General features: G+C 51.2%; 1 protein-coding gene across 1 annotated transcript; it reads left to right on the forward strand.

Annotated features, from left to right (window-relative positions):
• Positions 1 to 1,698: 1,698 nt before the first annotated feature.
• Positions 1,699 to 13,028, forward strand: MASP1 (mannan-binding lectin serine peptidase 1 (C4/C2 activating component of Ra-reactive factor); the record flags this gene model as incomplete). Its single annotated transcript, XM_008944170.1, has 7 exons — positions 1,699 to 1,924; positions 9,779 to 9,956; positions 10,217 to 10,348; positions 10,845 to 11,041; positions 11,352 to 11,499; positions 11,978 to 12,096; positions 12,950 to 13,028. Coding segments are annotated over 7 exons (1,079 nt in total), but the record flags the coding sequence as incomplete, so codon positions are not given.
• Positions 13,029 to 14,459: the final 1,431 nt, after the last annotated feature.

The raw sequence follows: 14,459 nt of genomic DNA on the forward strand, positions 1-14,459 counted from the left end.
CTCGGTGGCGGGGACGTGGCCCTCGCCGCCGTCCTTTGTCGCTTTGACGCGAGGTTAGGACTTTCCCGGCGTGGGAAAGAAGTTTGATGTTGCTTTGCCTCCGCTGTTTAAAGGGAAAGCAGAAAGTCGCAGGAGCGAGCGGCCCGTTCGAGTGGAGGAGGTGATGGCCATTTACACCGGCTGAGCATCCAGCCCCCTGCATGTCCTCTGACCGGAGGAGAAACAGATTTTCCCTTCGCACATTTTTGTGGTTTCGGACGAGCTGTCAGTAAAAGGCATGTTCAACTTCACTCCACTTGAAAGAAAAATCGATCCGAATTTCTCAGCTCCCATTAACTTGGCTTTGTAATGAAGAGCTGGGAAAAGTGATGGCACTGCACAAATGAGCCCCGGAAATCTACAGCCATGGGTACAAGAAAGCGCAGACAGGTTAAAAATAATCCACTTATGTAGCTTCAATTTCCTCAGCAGCATACCTAAATCAAGCTCTGATTTTGAAACCAGGCATACGTGTACATGTGAGTAGTTCCAGTGCCTGTAACACACACCTCCAAGCCTTTGCCAGGCCTTAGTACCTATTTTAGACAGCGGAAATTTTTGTCTCTAATGGCTCCAATTTCCTGCATGTTTCTTTTCTTCTGTCCGCTCCACTGGGTGTAAAGAGCCCAAGGTCTGCTCCTCTTTCTGGGTCCTGTGTGATGGCACAGGCTTTTCCATTTGCACCTCCGGCACGGGCAGTGTTCTCCCCTTGCACGGAGAAGTACTCCATTGCTGCTCGCTTCCCTGCTCGAGTGGAGCTGGAGGCTGCTGCGAAGTCAGCCGGGCTGTCACTGATGTACCTGTCCTCTCTCCCCTCCTCTGGGACATACAAGTTGGTAACATGTTGGGACACACTTTTTAGGCTGAGAATTTTTTGAAAGCTGACTTTGATGACAAAAATCTCTAAGGATCTTGATGTCTGTATGTTTCTCCATCTGGAATAATTGTTATCCTAGGAACTAGGGTAGAGAAAAAGAAGGAAAGGTAAGAGCAAGAGCAAGAAGAAAAAGGAAAGGAGAGGAGAGGAAAGGAAAGGAGATACAGAAAATAGTGGAGAGTAACATGCTGGCTATGCTGCTGGGGTCCTGGTCCATCCTTGCCTGAGTTGAAAGACGTGCTGTTTATTGAGAGTCAGTGATCCCAGTTTGGCAGAATGAGGCTAACGAGTAAGAATCATAATGATATTTAGCAGTTATTGCCATGATATTTTCATTAAACTGATTAAGAAAGTGTCACGATTTTATTAAGCATCTTTATGTTTATTCTTCCATTACATGAAGATTTACCCATCAGAGCCCTGTTAGTTACAGGATGCGTTACCAGCAGCTGCTGCCTCCAGAAGTGTGAGAAGCACCAAGTTCCTGTGGTGCCCAGAGCTGGCTGGGAGCTGTGGAGGGGCCTTTGCAACACGAGTGGCACCTGTGTCACACACCTTCCCAAGGGGCTTTCCCCTCCTGAAAGCCCGGTGCAGCTCCCACCCTCACATCCACTTCCCCATGGCTTGGCAGGGGCGTTGCTCACGGTGACATGATGCAGCACCTCCTCTCCCAGCCGTTTTGAGTCTGTGACCTTACACAACCTACTTGGGAGAAGAGACTGAGCCCTCAACAGGTTGTGGCATTGACAGAGTTTCATTTAATTTCCTCATGTGTTTTCCAGGTACCCCCTGATCTGGTCCTTTTGTGCCTTGCTGCTCTGCGTGGCAGATGCCATCGAGCTGACAGACATGTTTGGGGAGATCCAGTCTCCCAACTTCCCTGATTCCTATCCCAGCGATTCAGAAGTGACATGGAACATCTCTGTGCCCGATGGATTTAAAGTCAAGCTTTACTTCATGCATTTTGACTTGGAGTCATCCTACCTCTGTGAATATGACTATGTGAAGGTGAGCTGTGATATCGCAGGGCAGAGGGTGGGTTAGACAGTAGACCTGTTTGGCCAGCTGAGAGGGGTCAGTGCTGGAAAAGCGGGGAGCAAGCTGGTGTCCCCCATTTATTCGGCACAGGAGTTGTCAGTCCAGTGGACAATTGGGAGACCACAGTTAAGATGGCAACACCCACTGGACTAACAGAGAGCAGGACACCATATTCAGAGCTTAGCCACAGATGACCAGATTTCTGAAAGTATTTTGGCACCTAGTTCTCATTGGACCAAATGGGATTTACACATCTACAAGCTGATGAAACTCCCTAGGCTGAACCTTCAGCCCGTGCCACTCCAATGCCAGCCACATGCAAGAACTCTTGAGTCGGGCACCCTTTGCCAGGCCATGGCCATGGGTGCACCTTGCAGCCAGCCTGGTTCCCTGGCCCACAAGTTCTTGGGACACCCTGTCCTACCCCCAGGGAAGCAAAAGGGAAAGGCTAGACCTGAGCTTGAGGCTGTAAGTTGTGTTCTGCAAGCAGAGCCTCCAGCAAGCAGCAGAGCACAGACCCAAACACTGACCTCCCTTGGGGTCAATGCAAACCCATTCCACAGCTGAGATACAAGCTTCAGGGCTGGTGCTGGCAAATACCTGCAGCAAAAACAAGCTATGGAGGTTCCCAAGGAGTTGTCATGGCCAAACCCAGAAGATTTCAGTCTGCTTCGTTGCTTGGCAAAAACCCATCAGAAACTGTGGTGGGCCACACACTGCAGTACCATGGAGCATCCTTGCCTCTTGCACCACAGGTCTTTCCAGCAAGACCCTCCTTTGCATCCATGACAAGCTGGGTTCTCCATGTCTTTGAACTTGGTCAGGTTTGGTGCTTTCTAGCAGAGCAGCAGTAGCAAGCGGGCGCTTTCTAGGTTTGCCTGGCTGAGTATGCCTTACCCTGTCATCCAGCAAAAGCCTCACCCTGCCCCCCTGCACGGAGGCAGGTGGAGGTTGCACCCAGATCGGGAACTGCAGAACTGAGCCCTGGTACGAGTTGCCAGATATTTGAAATTATTGTTTTATTCTTGCCCTAAGAAAACAAAGCAAACTTTTGTGGGTTTTTTCTCTAGGCTCTGTTGTTCACTGCTTTAATTTCCCCTTTGTGCTGGCACTCATTATGCTACTAACAGCTCTCATTGAGGTTTGATTAGTTCTTTCTGCTTCTCCTGGATCTTCTCCAAGCACAACGGCCAGGGACATATATAGAGATATATTGCTTTTAAAACCCAGTAAGCTCAAGGAGCGGGTTTCTTGGAAACTCTCCCCATTTCAAGCTGTAGCCGTCCTCCCGCCCTTCACCCCCTGGTCATTTTTCCTTTTTCATAAGGCTCCCTGTTACTTGGCCACGGTGCCAACTTGGCACCACAGCTCTCCCTGCCACTGGATTTCCATAAGAAGGCGGTATTTTTCACGGGGATTTAGATCTCAGCTGTATAAATTTGCTCAGGGCTGTAGCTCAGCTTGCAGAGCCTCCACCACAGAATTACACTTGAGAAGCACTGAAAATGGGTGGAAGGTCTGAAGGCTGTACTTCTGTGTAGGGGTGAAATCTTGATGCTGCTAAACCATCCACTTAGGAAATGTTGAGGAGAGCAACAAATGACTCCGTGGCTGTTTTCCTCCTGGGACAGGGTATGATTACAGACCCAATATGTAGAGATGCTTCTCTGGAATACTCTGCCAGTCCTAGTGAAGATGCTCAGAAAGCCACAGGTGGTATCTCTGCAGTCAATGAGACTCAGTGGATTCCCCCTCCATGAACTTGTGCCATTAGTCTGTGAACTCCTGGGTGACTTTAATCCCTGCAGCATCCCGTGGCAGAGAGTTGCAGAGGTTATGTACCTCATTATATGTCTCTGTGTATGTGTGTGAAGAAACACATTCTGGTTTGTTCTGACCGTGGATCTGACCAGGCTCTCCAGCAAGGTCTTCATCATCTTGACAGCCATAAGAAGGTCAAAATGAGAGCTGAACAGCCTCGATGCAAGGTGGGGACCCACCTCAGGACAGTAAGAAAGCCACAATGCCCAGACCTTTGCTTTCCTTCCCTCCTTGGCTGCCCACAGGCCTGAGCTCTCAAGCAGCATAGGAAGTCATCCTGAGTGCAAGCTCAGGGAGAGCCAAGCTGTAAACTCAGGCAGATCTCTGCCTTCGGGGTGGTCCTCAGAGGGGAACAGTTTCCAGAACTCTGAAACAATGGCTAATTAAAACAATAGCTGTTTATTTATATACACACATACTGATATATATACACACATACGTGCATCTGTGTGTATATATATAGGAAGAACATGGCTCCTAGACAAACACTTAGAGGGCAGGAGGCTTGTTTGTGCCAGCGAGGGTGGCAGAGAGGGAGAGTGGTCCTTCAGTGAGGAAGAACAGGAGGAAAAGTCACCCCCAAAATATCCACCCGGAGAAGCCCCATGCAGATAGGAAACACCAGGCACACGGTGCCTTGGGAAGCTGAGCTCAGCCCCAGCGCGTTGGAGCCAGCCTGTGTCCAGGTTTTGGATGGCCACCCTCAGCTGCCTGCCGGGTCCAGGGGGATGGGGAAGGAGCAGCCATCCATGCTGGGCTTTCTGTTTCTGCCCTCCACTGTGCTCCTTGGCAGGCTCTGCCCGGCTCATCGCTGTCCCCAGGGAGCTCATTTAGGGGTTCCTCATTTGCAAGGGGTCTCACTGTGGTTTGTCCAGCTCCTTTCTGGAGTCATGTAGCACTGAGCACTTTTGCACACAAGTCTCCAGCACTGGCCCGGGGCACTCCAAAAGCCATGTCCATGACTGGGATGTAGGGTTAAGTGACTTGGCCAGTGTCACTGAGGAGAGCTGTGGCAGAGACGGGGATCTGGGAGATGAAATCCCAGTGCAGGGTCACAGATGGGAGGTTAAATCCTGACCTCTGAGGGGCCTTCACAAGTAAACCCCTGAGCTTATTAGGGAGATCTGAACCTGGGGTCTTGTCCGTTAGGTTTTGCACATTGCTCAGTCAAGCCCTGGAATGAAATCAGCCCCTGAGGGCTTGGCAGACAGCTTGGGACCAGCTCCTTGATTGATGGGCCTGTGATGAGAGAATTTTCTCCCAGTCAGCCCACACCAAGACCTTGCTGGCTCAGTCCTCATGGGGTTTACATCTCTTCACCCCAACCCCTACCACTGAGTCCTGATTCAGGATGGCACAAGCTTGAGGCCTGGCAGATTTCAGCACATGTCACAGGGCTTTCCCTTCACTACCTCAAGCCCAAGGGCCACCTGTGATGGGTCTTTCCAGCTGTGCCTGAGGGCAGGAGGGCAGAGAATTTATGACATTTTGTGGGTCTGTGGGTTCCACCTTTCCTGACACCACCCAAGTCTCCCTTGGATGCACCTCTTCATCTTATGGTCAGGCTTCTGCCCACGTGTGGCACTTCAGATACTTTGCTGCAGCTGTTCTTCACACCCATGTCCCCAGGGAGGATCTGTGCCATTCAGTGCTCACCCAGGCAGGACTTCTACTAACCCCATGTGTGGGTGCCCAGAGCTGGTCAGGCATCTCAGACAAAAACAGTGGCTGCAAATAAATTTGCTCAAGGTACCCAACTGCTCAGTGACAGCTTTTCCTCGTCCTGGTGATGGGCTGGTGAGAGGAAAACAGGGATATGGGCCAAGCTGGGGAGGCAGGGCTGAAGGGAGAGCATTAGTTAGTGTCACCACCCCAAGAAAGTGGCTCTTGGGGAGGGAGATTGTGAAGGATTTGCAGTTTGGTATGGCGTTTTGGGTGCATAGCAGCTCACAGTCTGCCAGCCGCCTGCATGGGACAGGGCTGCATGATACACCTTGCCAAGTGCTTGGTGGCATTGTCCCCAGGAAGGTGGTGGCATGGTCCTCAGGGACATCCTTGATTCCTGACAACTGCCAGATGCCATGCAGGGCCAGGAAAGGAGCTCAATGGTGAGTTCAGGGCAGTGCATGCCAAGCCTTGGGCTGCAAGAAGGGTGCAAGAGACCCATTCAGACCTTCCTCTGCTCAAAGGAGGGGGAAAAAGCACAAATCAAGGTTTTGGGGGGGGGGTGGTCAGGAGAAGAGCATCCTCTTTTGTTACTGTAACCTGGCCTCAGCCACGGGGTAACCTCTGCCCTGAGGGGTGTTGGGTCCTAAGAGGAGCACTTCAAATCCCAGGAGGCAACTGGGAAGAGAGGAGAGCCCAGGGCTTTGCTACTTACCTCTCCCATCCCATTGGCTCTGTGCAGATGAGTCTGGTGGCACTGGCCACCTCCTGAGCCACTGGAGAACACAGTCACCCACCCTGTGCAGGGGAGGGAGGAGGATCAGGCATGGGAGCAAGCCAGCAGCTCCATCAGCACCCCAGCATCCCACCTGGGCTCTCTGTGGCCCCCAGCTCCCCAGAGAACAGGCCTGGCCAGAAATAGGTCATGTGTTCACAGAAACCTGCTGGACAGGACAGTCTCCAGACACTGAGCCAAGTCCACAACAGGGGAAACCAGCCATCCTCCCATTTCCTTCACGGCAGGGCTGCTGCCCTGTGTGTTCCCGTGGAAATTCAGGTGCACATTTGCACACCAAAGGATCCTTAATCGGGGAGAGGTCACATGCTGGGGAGAGAGTCTCCAGGAGACCTCGATGGAGGCTCCTGCTGGGGCTGTCCCATCCCTGCCTCATTTCCAACAGGCAGCAGCAGTCATTTTGCAAAAAAGAATCCCCATTCATCTGGGTGTTGCCTTCTTGCATGAACTCAAACTGCAAGGCAGCTCGGCAGGGGCCGTTTCATGCCCTTCCCTGTCCCTGAGCATCTTCTCCCCATGTCATGTTCCCAGTGTCTTCAGCCCAGCGCTGCGATTTCTCTGCCTAATGAGCCATTTATATATATTACTAGTGGTATGTTTGGCCTTCATCAGTCCAATTAGTGCATTCCTGGAGGGCTGGAGCAGGGGGGGTGGCGGCTGCAGTTCCGTGTTGCCGTCTCCCTTCCCCCCTCCGGCAGCAGACACTGAACTGCCGGGCCAAATTCCCCTCGACGTCTGAGCCAAATTCTTCTTGACATTCAGGCCAAATTCCCCTCAACGTTCATGGCATTTCATTTACCCACCCTCTGCAGAAGGCATCTCCAGTGTGTCACTGCTCCAGCATCCCCAGCAGCCTGTGCCCTGGGGCAGCCTTTCTTTGCCAAGCTGGGGCACCCCAGCTCCTGGCTCATTCCCTGAAGGAGGCCATCAATGTGGGGCAGAAGGAGGCCACACAGCTTGGGTCATCCTTTCTCTTAGCCACAGCACAAGCCAAATTTTAGGGCAGCAGAGCCACAGCCAGGGAGTGAACCCCCATCTGCCTCCGTCCAGAGGGGCAGAAATCTTAACAAGGGGATGAGGAGGTAGCAGGAAGAGGGAAGACAGTGGGAGGCAGTGGCAAGGGTAAATTTAAGGCACGAGAGTGTTGCTGTATTTTATTTTTCAAAGCAGGATTCTTTCAGCGTATTTTTACAGGGAATTTCTCTGTGGCAATTGATATTTCCCTTAGGGACACATCTTCTCTAGTGAAAACGTCGACATCGTGACCCGAGAGGGAGAAACTCCAAACAAACAACCAGGATTTAATTACCAGCCTGCTTGCTGGATGTAAATGATCTACAAAAAAAAGTATACAGTCCTCAGCAGAAGCAGCAAATATTAACCAGGGATGGTGACCTCTCTGTTTAGTTTACTGCTGGAGGGCTGCCTCTGCTCCCTGGGGCTCAGGGCATGGGACCCATCAGAGATAAGGGGCCATGGATACCTTCTGTGAGGAGAGCACGGCACTCCCGGGCCTCATCCTGCCTCTCCAGGGCTCTGTCCAGGGATGCTGGGGACAGCGTTGGGGCTCACAGCAGGAGCATCCTTGAGCCCAGACATGGGGCACCACTGGGGAGGTTTTCCTGTGCCTCAGACTTGCCATGCTGTGGGTCCTGCACTGGGCAGGGCTGGAGATGAGGGATAGGAGCTCACATGGTGGCTGCGTCCCTGCAGAGGTGACAGCCACGAGCCCCACACCGAAGAGCTGGCTGGAAGTTGCTCCTTCCCACAGATTTCCTTAAGGAAAAGCAGTTCCTGCAGAAGAGGCTGCGTGCCACACGCTCGGGCAGCTGAGACGGCATGTCAGGGCCGAAATGCCATTTTCCTCCACTTTTGGTGATGGCACTCCTGTTTTTCAGTCTGAACCACTATTTGACTTCAAAACAATCTCTTTCAGATTGAGAAGCAATTCTAAAGCACCACAGTATATTTCAAAGGGATTGAAAACAGATGGATCCCAAATTACTTGTGTTCCTTTTTTTTCAGAATGCTGTTTCACAAAAAAAAAAAAAAAAATTCAATTGGGTTTTTGTCCCAATGAGAGGCGCGTGTTTTTTCTCCAAATTCTCAAAAATTATCATCGGAAAGTCTCTCTCTTTTCTGGCCAGCTCCAGCTTGTATGAGAGGATGGAAAATATCTGGAGGCAATGTCAAGGCATGCTGAGTTGCCATTTCCATGTTGGCTTTCCCTGGTGTGAGTGAGTTTCCTCCTGCTTGTTCAGCCCTGGGAAATTTCCCTTTCAGCCCCAGACCCACCCTGGCCAGTGCATCCTGAGGGTCTCCAGGAGACAGGGATGGAAGCTGGAGATGTCATTGTAACACCTCTGGGACCCCGTGGGTCTCCAAGCAGGAGGCTGTTTTCCCCCCACGCCCCCCCCAGCACGGGCCAGGGGGCTGCACATTTCATCACAGCCTCTATAGTGTTTGCTTGGCATGGGCTCCAACAGGCTGGAGAAGTGGTGGTGTTCATTGAATTCCTCAGCCAAGGGGCTATTCATATTCAAATCTCCCAGGGGAAAGCAGCCAGGGTGCTGGCAGTGAGCTGGGAGAGGTTGTGGTTGAGGCAGGAGCTGAGGGTGAGATGTTCAGGAGAAGGAGATGGGGTCAGTGCTTAAATGGTCCCAGTGAAAACATCGAGGAAAAAAGAAGGGAAGGAGCTTCCAGGGAGAACTGGGTGGTTCCTGCAGGGCTTATAGTGCTTTAAGGTACAGGCAAGGCTGTGCTTTAGAGGGATGCACATAGAAACTACTGAACACACTGGCACAGTGACAGGGCATGTTGGCCCGTTGGTCCCCTCATGGCTCAGAGTCCAAACAGCACCTGGTACTGCATGTCTGGAGCTACACAGGGACCCTGGGTGGCAGGGACAGGACCAAGCATGTCCATGCCAGCCCTAGGTTCAGCTCCAAGATGCTACCTGCTCTCTCAGCATCTGCTTCAGAGGGTGACCACAGGCAGGAGTGGGCAGACCTGAGCCCCTGTGCTCATTTTGCAGAAATTATTTAATTGCTCTGCAGCAGTAATGACATCTCAGAGAGACGGAGCAGTGGGAGTCAGAGCTGCCATGCTCTGAGCATCCCTGGGGTCACACTTGACTGCAGAAGGTGAGGTGGAAATTGATTTTTACGGCCAAGGCAGAGTAGGGCTGAGCAGGACAGGGCATCCAACGGTGCCTCCTTATGCTTGTGGCCATCAAAGTGGTCAGATGTGCAGCTAGCCCCATGGAGATACTGAGGAGCCTTGGTTGGGAAAGCACAGGGAGAGTCCTGAGCGCTGAGGTGCAGAGCATGACTCCAAGCCCAGCCCGACCTTCCCCAGGAGAGCACCGCAGGCTCTCCAGTCTGGCAGACACCCACAGCCCCGTGAGGAGGACATTCAGAGGTGACCAGCACTGGGGAGCACCCCAGGGTCGTGTCAAACTCTTTTGCTATCCAGGTGCTCAGCAGAGCCCAGGGGCAAGTCCCAAGCCCTATGGAGTGCTTACCTGTTCTTTCTGGTGATAGATCGAAGCTGAGGACCAGGAGCTGGCAATCTTCTGTGGCAGGGAGACGACAGACACAGAGCAGGCTCCTGGCCAGCAAGTGATCCTGTCCCCGGGGCCCTACATGGGGCTGACGTTCAGGTCTGACTTCTCCAACGAGGAACGCTTCACCGGCTTTGACGCCCATTACACCGCTGTGGGTAAGCAGCAGCTAAGCCTGCAGGGCTGACTTGCTAGGGCAGCATAACAAATTTGCTAGGATCACATCCCAGGCCAGCCCTCGGGACCCGAACAGGAGAAGTCCTTGTGTGCAGCTTTTGAGCCACATGGAACTTGCTGGGTATTTGTGTAACCCACCATGTGGGACAACTAATACCTCAGCTCTGTGCAAATATCCCCAGGAGACATGATGCGTGAGAGGCTGCAGGATGACTTCCCTTCCTTGTTATCTCCATCCCAGATGTGGATGAGTGCTTGGAGAAGAGTGACGAGGAGCTGGCATGCGACCACTACTGCCACAACTACATCGGCGGGTACTACTGCTCCTGCAGGTTCGGCTACATCCTCCACTCCGACAACAGGACCTGCAAAGGTACTGCCCAGGCACAGCTTGGGCATGGGGATGGACACACAGAGGGACTCCCAAGCAGGCAACAGAGCTACCCAACACAGGCAAAGCTGCCCTCTTGTACCGCCAGGAGGGGCGAGGTGCCTCTTCCACTACAATCCAATAGCCTCGGACTGGAGAGTGTCCAAGGCCTGCAGTTCTCTTGCATGAGAAGGTGTTTCTGCCATGGCCTGTGCTCCTCAGCTAGGCTCTACAGAGCTCCTCAAGTCAGAGAAGTGAAAAGGTTTAATCTCTGTTCTGAATCTGCATCATGTAGATTAGCTGGGAGTAGCTCTCATCCTGGGATCTCTGTGTCACAGGCATATTGGGAGGTTGGCTGTGTGAGGTTCTCCTCACATGGACCCCTCTTCAGGGTACACAGACCACCCAGCAGACCCCACTCCACCGGGAGAGCTCCCGAGTGCAGTCAGGGCTGGGGCATGGCTGACAGGGCTTTGAGAGAGCCATACCTGTGTTTCAGTGGAGTGTAGTGACAACCTCTACACCCAGAGAAGTGGGGTGATCACCAGTGCTGACTTCCCCAGCCCCTACCCCAAGAGCTCAGACTGCCTGTACCGCATCGAGCTAGAAGAGGGTTTCTTCATCACCCTAAGCTTTGAGGACAGCTTTGATGTGGAAGACCACCCTGAGGTGACCTGTCCCTACGACTACATCAAGGTAAGCTGGGCTCTGCACTCCTCCTGTCTTGGCTCTCCTGTCACTTTCCCCGTGCCCTGGCAGCGGGACCAGAGCTGCTCTGGTCTAAACAGGGATAATGAAGCAAGCAGGAGCCCTGTGCTCAGTTGACTCCATGTCTCTTACCACGTCTAGTTTTGACAGTCTCAGCCAACAGTGACCCTTTTTCAGTTGCACGTGGTGCTTAAGCCCCACTGACCCTGCTGCAGCCTCATCCGTTAGCCTCAGAGTGAAGCGATCCTCAGGGGTCAAAGATCCCCCTCTAACCACCCACTCTTCTTTGCCTCGGCAGATCAAAGCTGGCCATAGGGAGTTTGGCCCTTTCTGTGGAGAGAAGTCCCCAGGACTCATTGAAACCCAAACCAACAGTGTGCAGATCCTGTTCCACAGTGACAACTCGGGAGAGAACAGGGGCTGGAAGCTGTCATATACAGCAATTGGTAACTCCTGCTGCTTTCCTCCATTTGCTGGGCTTGGGCAATGGGAAGGGCTTTATAAACCCTGCAGGTGGCAACCATAGGTTGGGTAGTTTGTGATCCTGTCTGCAGAAAAGATCTGTTCCAGAAATCACAGGAATAAAATAAAATAAAATAAAATGGAGCCCTCCCTAAAAAGAGGTGGGGGGTTGTTCACTACACCAGGTGGGCCCTGGTGTATTGCATTGCAAAGCAGAACAGTTTGGGGCAGGATAATCACACAAGCTACCATTATGAGCTCCCAGATTTGTAATGTCCAAAGCCCAGGGTATTCCAGACTGGAAGAAAGACCTGGAGCCAGTGTAAGCTAATAGAGCAAGGCAGGGATGCTCCGACTCTGCTACATGGACTGGGTGGCTCAGAGCCGGGATTCTGTGTTCTTAATGAATTCTTAATTTATTAATCTGACTTTTGTTTTGCTTCATTTGCTTTTTATTCAAAGGAAACCCATGTCCACTGGTGCAACCACCGATCAATGGGAAGATAGAGCCTTCCCAAGCCAAGTACACTTTCAAAGACCAGGTTGTCATCAGCTGCAACACTGGATACAAAGTACTGAAGGTATGGGGTGATGACATGGAGCTGGGCAGATGGGCAAGAAAGGGGGGATCCTTCCTCCCAGAGCCACTACATCTTTGGGAGTGTGAACAGCCCACACACCATCCTTACCCCTTCCCAGGTCCAAGCAAAAAGCCTCTTCTGAGAGCTACCAACTTCACTTCCCAAAGATGCAGAGGAAGAGAGGAGGTGGCACTTAGCCAAGCCACTCTCTTCTCATCCCTCCAGAGCTGGCCAGCTCACAGGGTGCCAGGCTTGGCACCTCTACCAGAAAAAGAGTCAGCAAAAGCCCAGGAGAGCTGCCAGGGCTCTGCCTGCTCCCCATCTTGGCGGGAGCAGCCTCAGCTTCCCAGGCAGCCTTGCAGAGGCCAGCCTCTGGATCAGGAGGTCCTCTGGGACTTTAGGACAGCTTCGGCAAGTCAAGAGGGCCAGAATTTTGGCAGGGAAACAGCTGAGAACCGCAGGGAGCGTGGGTGACTCACAGGGTGGCTGTCTTCCCTACAAACCAGTAGCCAGCTTTGACTTCCAACATGGAGCTGGGTATTTCTCTAATCTCCTCCCAGACCCATCCTTCCTGCAGACCTGCCCCTTTATACAGCCCAGCACCTAGAACAGGAACAAATTACTCCAGTTCTTTTGCATTCAGCACGCCACTGAGTTGCTGGCAATAAGAAAACTTTTTTAAGTTTTTAATTATGATTTTATTGCTTTTTTTATCTGGAAGAATACTCTTCCAGGGGGATCTTAACATATCTTGACTGAATCACCAAAAAATAGACTTTGTATGGAGAGATTCATTTCCTTGCCTTGTACGTTGATAGTGTGGGGTTTTTTTTTGCTGGTATCTTCTGCACAGGATAACCTGGAAAGCGACTCCTTCCAGATCGAGTGTCTAAAGGACGGGACATGGAGTAACAAGGTCCCTATCTGCAAAAGTAAGAACACCCTTCCCACCCCACTAATGTCCTTTTCCTGTTGAAATAATTCCATGTTAAAGGGAGCTGCTCTGCTAGAGTGGAATTCCTTACTCAGAGACACGACCCCAGCCAGAAAGGCTACGTAACTCTGTAAAGCTTTTTTGGCTCATTCTTGGATAATAAAATGGGGCTCGCTCCAAATGCCACAAGCAGGAGATTGGAGCTTTTATTTAGATTACTCATAGAACTTGATTTGCGAGCCACTTTGCTGCCTCCATGTCAAAGAAAGAGCAAACTTGGCTCTTGAGAGCTGGCTCTGCTGGAGAAATCTGGAACAATTTGGGATAATCTAGATCCTGGCCTGAATTTCCCTCCCAATGGAGGCTACTAAGAGCCAGGGAATTACAGAGGTCTCGGGTACTAGCCTAAACTAGGTGCTATTGAGCAAATTGAAAGGGGAGAGGAAAGTTGCCAAAATATTTACAAACCTGAAAACAGGAGAAAAGGGGAGAAGAAAGGAAATGCCATTTGAAAGGATGAGTGACAATTTGCATCATCTCTTCCTTCATCTAACCCCAGTCTTCTCTCAGCTCAGGCTTAGGAGATGTACCTGATTACACCTTTTCATTTTCCCCTAAACATCCTCAGCCCTCAGGGAGGCCCTCGCTGCTGCTCAGTCTGCTGTAGGGCTGGCTGCTGGTGAGGAAATCAGCAAACATACTCAGAGAAGGTCCCAAGATCTTCCAGGAGAGACAGCATGAGATGCTCTCAAGGGCTGTTGGGATCTAGGCTCTCCTCTTCTGGGCAGGTCCTTTTTCTTTTAATGATATTGTGAATCTTACCTTAGAATAGTACTTCTGGAGTTTTAAGTCTTGTGTTCTCACTCAAAATGTAATTTCGGAGGCTCTCAGACCTGCTAAATAGATTCATAACTGAAAAGGCTCCTTAGAAAGTGTGGGGTCAGTAGTGATGCTTCTGCCCTACCAAGGAGCTTCCTACTCCTACAACTCTCACTACCAGAGTCTTCCATTGATTTCATACAGCTTGAACAATGATCAGATAAAAACCGGTATTGTCTAAAAAAAACAAAAGACAAAAAAACCCAAACAAACAGAACAAAAATCTAGGTAAATATTTTTAACCTTCCAAGAAAATTGAAATTATTACCTGCATTATTCCAGCCGGGCTGGAACGGATCCCTTCTTGTGTGATATGACTCACTAGGCTAAATTTCTAAGATTTTTTTTGGAAAGCCAAGAAGCCCCTAAATGGGCAATTCAGGCTTTCAAACTGCAATGCCTCCCACCTCCCTGCGATGTCTGGAAGAGACAAGGCATGAGCAAAAACATTTTAGAAAGCAACGCAGAAAATAGAAAACTTCTCAGCCAAGGTGGATAAAATCCAGCTCCATGGCCTGGCAAGGGTAAACACAAACCCGTGATGGCTTCT

The sequence above is a fragment of the Merops nubicus genome, unplaced genomic scaffold (assembly GCF_000691845.1).
Source record: "Merops nubicus isolate BGI_N331 unplaced genomic scaffold, ASM69184v1 scaffold53707, whole genome shotgun sequence".
In the NCBI taxonomy this organism is placed as follows: Eukaryota; Metazoa; Chordata; class Aves; order Coraciiformes; family Meropidae; genus Merops; species Merops nubicus.